Below are 8,790 nucleotides of genomic sequence, written 5' to 3'. Positions count from 1 at the left end.
TTCATGACGCCCTCGGGGAACCCGCCAAGTTCCTAAGCTAATATCACACCCATTCCACAACGAATTCTCTACCGATTTTTACGAACTTAATTTCAAATGAAAGATACAGTAATGCCATTGACTGCTGCTGAATTTCATTCGGTTCTGACTCTTGCTTCCGGAGTTACAGGGGTGTTAGTAAGGATACACTGGAATTTCCCATATAAATCGGTGCAATCGTAATACCTCAGAGGCTAAAAACTATTGAAATGGTCACCAAATTACTTCTAATCGCAGATCTAGATCACTGATTGCCAATCAAACATTCTTTGAATATATTGTCCACTATCGACGATTCCGGAATTCCGGGCATATTCCACAATTAAAGTCACATCGGTTCTTCGGTGATGACTGAACCGATTTTCTCAAACCAAGTCTCAAATGGAAAGCAAAATATGCAGTTGAGTATTACGTCGCCGCCCCTCCTACCCCCGCCTTGCCCTTACACCTCCCTCCTTCATCACTCCCCTCCCCTTGGACCACCCTCACGCCCGCATTTCCTTCATCCACCCCGTATACCGAAATAAGATGAAGGATTTCTGACGCATCCTCCACTCTCACTCTACTAACCCCCCATTTCCTCCACTTTCAAACCCATTCCACAAACATTTCAAAATATAATTACATGAAGATAACATTGAACTCATGCTGATTAAGGTAATTAAATACTATTCTTTTGCCTTTCTCATATAGAAAGGTTATGCAATTGCTCCAAAAACCGACTTCCTAACCGAAGCCCGGAGGGCCGAGTCTCATATAACATTCGACTCAGTTCGCCGAGATCGCAAAATATCTGTGTGTATGTATGTGTGTTTGTATGTGCGTATGTATGTGTGCATGTATGTATGTATGTATGTATGTATGTATGTATGTATGTATGTATGTATGTATGTATGTATGTATGTATGTATGTATGTATGTATGTATGTATGTGTGTGTATGTGCGGATTTGTTAACAAAATGTCCACATCGGTTTCTCGGAGATGGTTGAACCGATTTTTAGAAACTAAGATTCAAATGAAAGGTATACTATTCTCATAGGTTGCTATTGAATTTCATTTTCAACCGACATCTTGTTCCGGATTACGAGTTGAAGAGTATGGTTACAAAACAAAATTTGTTGATTTGTCCACATCGGTTTCTCGGAATTTTCTGAACCGATTTTGACAAACTTGATTTTAAATGGAAGGTCCATCAGCTGCTGTTGAATTTTGTGTGGATCCGAGTTCTGGTTCCTGAATTACAGGGTGATACGTACGATCACGCAGCAAATCTCGATTCTAACGAATTCTGCGATGAATGTAAAAAGGGGATTTTTTTCCAAAATGTAAACACAACTGTTGAATTTGTAGATCTAGGTCACCAACAGTCATTCAAAGTCTCTTTGGCCACACTGGCCACCATCGACGGATCCGGAAGCATCCAAATTCAGAATAACGGTTATATTGGTTTCTCGAAAATGGGTAGACCGATTTGATCAACTTAGTCTCAAATGAAAGGTGTTCCGTCCCCGGAAACTGATATTAAATTCCATCTCCATCCAACTTCCGGCTCCGGAGCTACGGGTTGTGGAGTGCGATCACACAGAAAACTCCGATTCAAACCGATACCGCGATGAATGCAAAAAGGTGCTCTTATATATACTTAAGTGTAATAAGAATGAAAGACATTTCCCTAAAGTTATATTGTACGAACCAGCTATTAAATCATAGTTTGGAGAAATGAGAAAGGCACAATTGCACCTCTAGGTGGATTAAAACAGGTTTTTCATAATTATAATCACATAATAACGATACTCCCCACGCATTCGAGCATTGTTATTCTTCGTGTCCGATAGGTAGACGTTTTGAGTGTTAAATAGGTAGATTTGCTTCAGTCTTTGCGCAACTGTGCTTTATAAACTGTGGTTTTCCCTTAATACATATCTCGACAAACATATGATTACGGCCTAAAAGCTAACTGTCAAAATCTACTTTTAAAGGAAATTCCGGACGTACCGTTACTAGCTGAACACAGTTCACAACAGTTTATGAAAGAGAAAACTTTTCTCTTTCGTTTACTACCAACATCTGTGATTGACATGTAACGGTTTGCCCGGAATTTGCATTCAAAGTGGATTTTGACAGTTGGCTTTTAGGCCGTAATCATATGTTTGTCGAGATATCTACGCGAAGAAGTACATAACGCAACATTTGATTATGAAGAACTTTGATAACGATTTTACACCAAATTATAATTAATTTTTATGACTAAACGGATTATGAAACGGCCTAGCCGATTACAAAAGGGCCTAACTGAATTCAAAAGGGCCTAACTTGCTATACTCATTTTAAAAGGATTGTAATGTATTATTGTATTATAACCGATTGTGAAAGGCTTAAAACAGCTGCGCAACAGTTACTCGATGAATTAATCGAAACTATAACTGCTCTAAGCCCAACTTTTCCATAATTTACATACAGGGCCAATCTGACTTTTCGAAGTTTCGTTGGGACCAACCTAACCATTAAATTATATTTTATTTAATTCGTCTATCTTTCGGTGTAATATCAGGCCTGAACAGTATTTTTGTGTGAGGTATATAAGTAGATGCAATATGCGCAATCAAACGAAATAAAATAGTATGAATAGTATAATGAATTTTCCGTATAGGATCATAATTATATAGTATAGAAGTATACTTCACGACTCAATAGTATGGCAATTCAATAAAAAATGACATATTCACGTGGAATTTGTTTGAATATAATTTGAAAGACCACATGAAATGTGTTTTAATAAATTTACATGTGAAATTCAAATGGAAATAATTTGTCTTACTTTTATCATGAAAGTGATGTTTAATTTCATATGGTTTTATCGTGTGTATTATTTTCAGTGTGGTTATCAAATCTAGCGGACAAAGCTAGACAGGCAAAAATGAAACTCAAAAGAACTGCTCATATTTAAAAGGCATAAAATCTCGACAAACATATGATTACGGCCTAAAAGCCAACTGTCAAAATCCACTTTGAATGGAAATTCCAGACAAACCGTTACTAGTCGAACACAGTTCACAACAGTTTATGAAAGATAAAACTTTTCTCTTTCGTTTACTACCAACATCTGTGATTGGCGTGTAACGGTTTGTCTGGAATTTCCATTCAAAGTGGATTTTGACAGTTGGCTTTTAGGCCCTAATCATATGTTTGTCGAGAAATGTTAAAAATTCCCTCGAAATATAATCAATAATAGGTAATGAATAACAACACATCATTATTGTTGCTTAGTGCAGCTTTAACCTTATGGGTCATTCACCTGATAAACTACACATTCGAATGTTCAGTGAGATCACTTAGAAAAATTATGCCCAATGACCATTATGCCAAATAACCGTTATGCTAAATGTCCATTATGCCAAATGACCTTATGCCAAATGACTTTATGCCAAATGGCCCGCTCCCACAGATCACTTGTGATCTAGGGGCAGATCACTTGTGATGCATTTTTAAAAATCAGCGAAATTAAATGCATTTATTTCCATCAAAATAGAAATTCATAATGTATTTTGCGTTGCGTGCAATGTTGTTTGCGTTGCGTGTAAGACGTCAAAACCCTACAAAAAACTAGCCCTACATTTAACAAAACGTCGAACAAAGTGGATCAGCGTAGGACGTTTGTTAAACAAACTTTCCTGCGAGGCAGTGCAGAGCAGATGCAAAAATGGAAATTAAATGCATTTTTTTTTCAATTTGATGCAAATTTGTTATACATTCTTAGAGTGATCTGCCCCTAGCTTGGGATGCATTTTCCAAATTCAACAAAATTCAATGCATTTTCTTGCCATCAAAAATGGAATTTAGAATGTATTTTGTGTTGCGTGTAAGACGTCGCAGACCTGCAAGAAACTAGCTCTACATACAACATCGAACATCGAACGTAGTGGATCGGCGTAAGGTCTTTGTTACACAGCCTTGTCTGCGAGGGTGCGTAAAGTTTATGCAAAAATGGACATTAAATGCATTTTTTCAAATTCGATGCAAATTTGTTGTACATTTCTAGAGTGATCTGCCCCTAGGGTGCCAGACATGTTTGTCTAATCCAGATTTCAGAGAATTTGTCCAGATATTTCCAATTTGAAAAATTCGACAAGTTTTGAGTCGAGCCAACAGCACCCACCCCTCGCAGACAGAACCATCAATTGACATTTCGACGAGTTTTGATTCGAGTCAGACCCACGAGTTTTTAGTCGAGCTATCAGATCAGATCAGACCTAATGTTTACGTTTAGTATTGGTAAATAGTTAAATAATTTATTATTAATTAAACTATTAATAATAATAGCTACTTTATTAGTTTACGATGTCTTTAAAACGTGGTATCGATCATAGTAGATCTGTCGAACCTACTATGAATATATGCGATCTGGACGAGGATTCACTGGCTTGTGTCTTCCAGTATCTTCTTCTGGACGATCTAGATCGGTTGGTGCGCGTTTGCAAGAGATTTTACCAGATCGTTAACCTGCATGTGTACGCCAAAAAGAGTGCTAATCTTTTGCGTACAGGACATCAACGGCGAAAATTTACCCATGTTCCTAGCAGGGATCTTCATTACGACTTCAGTTATCGGAAACGGATAAGCCTATTTGAAAACTGGCGTTATGGGCGGTACCGAGAAATGCAGTTCTTTTACCACAGAATGCTGTATTTTTCTCACATTTTACTAGAACGACGGTGGCTGTATATGTCTCACCGAGGCCAGCTGCGAGCGCATGAACGTATAGCCAAAGGTGACAAAGTATTGAAAGGTAAAGCTAGCTGGATCGTAGGAAGTTCCAGAGATTGCGACATCACTTGGATGGAAAAGAAAAAGGATCTTGTGTTCGCGGGTCGAACGGATGGTTCTTGTTTTGTGTATGATTGTTTAAGCGGCTATTACAGGCAACAGCAGCTTGCAGAAGAATGTATCACGTCTGTAGATTTTGATGGCCAACTGTTCGTTTGCGCGACCAAGTCTAAATCAACATCTTTTTGGACTGGACTCGAAGGTAGGGAAAATTTTGGTCTGGAACGACAACTTCAACTGGACGATGGCTACCAAACGATAAAATTATCTCCGAACGGAGCAAATCAACTTGCGGCTGGAAAATACTGTGACCGTGAAAAGAAAGCATTGAGGTTGATCGATGTTGAAAGGTAAAAATAGCTAATTATTGCAACTGTTTATTTTAAAAACTTTCGATTCTAGCGGATCGACATCCACGTTGAACTCTCCGACTCGCGCCATTTATCACGTACAATGGAAAGATTTCAATACGATATTAACAGGAAACTTTGACACGACCTTTCGTGTGGTAGACATTAGAACCGGACAGGATGAAGCCGTGTGGACAGATCCCTACGATTCTTCGGTTTATTGTTTCGATTATGATGGCGCCCACGCAATTCTTTGCGGAATGAAACACAACTTCCGGGTTAATCTGTACGACCTTCGCATACAGAAGCGGTGCATTCAGATGTACTTTTCTACTAAGAAGTTGTCACACTACTCACCAGTCTACAGCCTGGCGGCTGATTCCAGTCAGCTTTTTCTTGTGACAGACCATGATTTGCGGGTATTAAATTTTGATGCAAATCATGTAGAAAAGAAAGACTATACGTTCGATTTATGTAGCTGATATTCACTTTGCTTAAAATCTTTGAAAGCTAGAAACTAACTTGGAAGAGAATAAGATGTCACATGTTACCAAGTTGTGAATAAATCAAAGTACATAGTGTTTTGAATCGAAGGAGTTATAGGAGGTTTTGAATTTTAGTTATGGTAGAAATTGGCATTTGAAAATGAAATTTCGCGTCTGACTAAAACAGCACCTAATAGAAATCCGTTGCCACCAAAATGGCTTTATTTAAGAAACAAATTAGGGTAAAATCGTAAACCTTCTATCGACTCATCGCGGCAAAGTTGACCAAGTCTCTCGGCGGCCAGTAATCGTTCGTTTGCTAGTAATAGAGAAATTCCCACAACTCGTGCCAACTCATCCGCACTTATTGAGGTATTCTTTTTCGCCAGTTCAGTCGTCTCTCGCGAAACAAGCTCGTCGTCATGATTTTCCAACTGAAGTACCATAGCACCGCTCGGAAATTCTCTCAGCTTGATTGGTCCTATCAGCAGCTTGCAGGCTTCCAGTAAATCCTCTGGTGAAAGCAATTCTAATCCACGAGCACGATTAACTCTACAATAAACATCCGCCAGGGACATCATACCACCCGCTTCCTGAAAGAATAAAAATTAGTAAAAGCATATCAGCTCAGAAAAAGAAAACTCGTACCGATATTGGATCCAGTAACATTTCACACAGTTGCTGCGACAGTTTCATAAAATACTCCGAGTTGCTTCGTGTCCCGTCTCTCGTTACTGGGTCATCTATACCTAAACTCATTAGATATGACTTGAATCGAACCGTTTCATCCTCGGATATGTCCCCTTGTCGCTCCCTAATTTTGGTACTCACAACCTTCGAAATTGCTACCATTTCCTTTGCCATCTCCATCAGCTTCCCCAAATCTTTAAACGCCATACTAATGTTATCATCCGTCTGCTTCTGCTTCTCGACTAATTTTCGTTCAATTCCCACAATGCCGGTTCGCAGAACCCGCTTCGATGGCTCCGCTTCCTGTATTCTTTCATTACTGCCCCCTTCGCTAACTAACCAAATTTTTGCGGCTACCGTTTCGTGCAAGGCATGAACGAACCCCGGATCAACTCCATTTTTCCCGGAAATTTTGACGAATGATGCACAACTATGGTCCATCGGACCGGGAGCTTTATCCGGCAGCAGCCCTGCTAACCGAACAATGATCCTCTTTTTTCGTCCGAACAACATCGAGCTAGCTTCCTCTTCGCCTAAGGTTTGAATATACTTGAGACGAAGCGATAGCGCATTGCCGCCACGGGCAATCTCTCCGTTACGACCCCACAGCAGTCGGTGGGTAGTAAGAACCAATTCCCCGTCCTCCAAACTGGTCTGGGGACGTTATCGCTGTTATCTTAGCAGGTTTTTATTTTGAAAACGAATACTTACTTTCTCATCGCCATCATATAGCTTAATGTTGCGATCCTTTGCCACAAATGATTCACTCTCGCCAAGACGAGCCTGACAAAACTCAAATCGGTTCATACTGTATTTTAGCCTATCATTGATGACACCTACAATCGAAGAAAATATTTGGAGTGATTTCTTCTTCTTCTTCTTCTCTGGAACTGTCAGTGACAGTTCTTTTAAAGGGCAGAGTGACATCGACTATAATGCCCTGTGGTTTTTAGCGAGAGTTGTGCTATGGATTCACCGCTAGTACAAGGCTCCCTCGTTTCCCTTCACAGCAGCCATAGCCCCAACGGCGAGGCCAGTCAAGCCTCTACAGGATTAAGGTGCTAAATATCCATATTAATATTTTTAAGAAATTTGCATACTTCCAACAGGGTATCAATATTTTTGTCATTGAACAAATCAGTTAAACTACGAAATCGGCAATCGAACGAGTATTTCGATCTAGTCGTTCCAAACCTTACGCAATGCAACACAATATGCTCTCCTGTTTCGGGTTCGTTACAGATTTCACACATTTCATCATCAACTAATTTCATTTTAGCTTTCCAAAATTTTGACCAATCGTGTCCTGTGATAAGTCTATTCAGCAGCCTTACATTTTGATTACTCAAATTTTTATTAAAGTACCATGCCTCTTTATTTACTGTTTGTTGAAATTTATAAAAAGTTTTTCCTTTTTCAGATGAATAATCTCGGTACCACAGATTCGTATTTTCAATTGATTTGATCTTGAATAACCCGAAAGCGTCTGAAAGTAATATGCTATTGGACATGGTTATGGACCCGTTGATTGCTGATTTGGCAAGACTATCAGCTATTTCATTCCCTGCAATATTCGTATGGCTAGGAATCCATTGCAATGCTACATTCCATTTGGCTGCTTTCAAGAGTATGTGGTTTACAAGTTGTGGTGTTTTTCCAGATTGTTGTCCGGAATCGATAATCAAGCATGAGGATTTCGAGTCTGTATAGACTACTGCTAAATTTATTTGTTCTTCATCTATTATAGTAAGTGCCTTATCTATGGCTAAAAGTTCTGCCGTTGTGATGCATGTTTCTGTTTCCAATTTATAAGAATATCTTCTATTATTATAAGCATTGTATATTCCAATTCCACAGATTTTATCGATTTTAGAAGCATCTGTAAAAATTCTTGGTCTGTTGTTATATTTTCCGTGGAAAAGAGATAGGGTGGCTTGTTTCAGTATGACGGGATTGGTATTATTTTTTGAGGACATAACTGTGTCTAATTGTGAACAAATATTGATTTTGGGTAGTGTACTGTTGACGGTTGTAAGTGGTGATATAGATTTGAAAATTTGTTGTTCTTTAATAAAGAGTGATTCTAGATACGTTAATTTTTCGCTATCTGTTTCGTCTTTTAAAGATAATAACTGTCTTGCAACTATATTTTGGTAATTGAATGATCGGGCTATTTCTTTATATGTAACTAATTCGTGTCTATTGTTTAAAGTTTCACAAGCGGCAACGGCAATCAGGGAATTTAAAGGAGTAGTTTTGGTCCAACCGGTAATCATACGCAAGCATTGGTTATTTATCGTACTTAACAATTTTTTGTTGGATTTACTCGCATTGTTAAATATGGAAGCTCCATATTCGATTACACTTCGAAATATTGCTTTGTAAATTAAAATCATAGTT

The 8,790-nt window shown here is 38.6% G+C and overlaps 2 protein-coding genes across 2 annotated transcripts; one reads left to right on the top strand and one right to left on the bottom strand.

Moving 5' to 3' along the window:
• The first annotated feature begins 4,250 nt into the window (after positions 1-4,250).
• LOC131690925 (F-box/WD repeat-containing protein 4) lies at positions 4,251-5,786 on the top strand. Its single transcript, XM_058977010.1, has 3 exons — positions 4,251-4,313; positions 4,374-5,215; positions 5,268-5,786. Exons 2-3 carry the CDS (start codon positions 4,380-4,382, stop codon positions 5,695-5,697), a joined length of 1,266 nt encoding a protein of 421 aa, XP_058832993.1. The 5' UTR covers positions 4,251-4,313; positions 4,374-4,379; the 3' UTR covers positions 5,698-5,786.
• Positions 5,787-5,845: 59 nt separating this feature from the next.
• On the bottom strand, positions 5,846-7,271 carry LOC131690926 (vacuolar protein-sorting-associated protein 36). Its single transcript, XM_058977011.1, has 3 exons — positions 7,102-7,271; positions 6,349-7,044; positions 5,846-6,293 (listed from the first exon to the last, which is right to left on the bottom strand). Exons 1-3 carry the CDS (start codon positions 7,195-7,197, stop codon positions 5,922-5,924), a joined length of 1,164 nt encoding a protein of 387 aa, XP_058832994.1. The 5' UTR covers positions 7,198-7,271; the 3' UTR covers positions 5,846-5,921.
• Positions 7,272-8,790: the final 1,519 nt, after the last annotated feature.

This window comes from Topomyia yanbarensis, chromosome 3 (assembly GCF_030247195.1).
Source record: "Topomyia yanbarensis strain Yona2022 chromosome 3, ASM3024719v1, whole genome shotgun sequence".
NCBI classification, from domain to species: Eukaryota; Metazoa; Arthropoda; class Insecta; order Diptera; family Culicidae; genus Topomyia; species Topomyia yanbarensis.
This window is presented reverse-complemented; position numbering and strand designations above follow the sequence as displayed.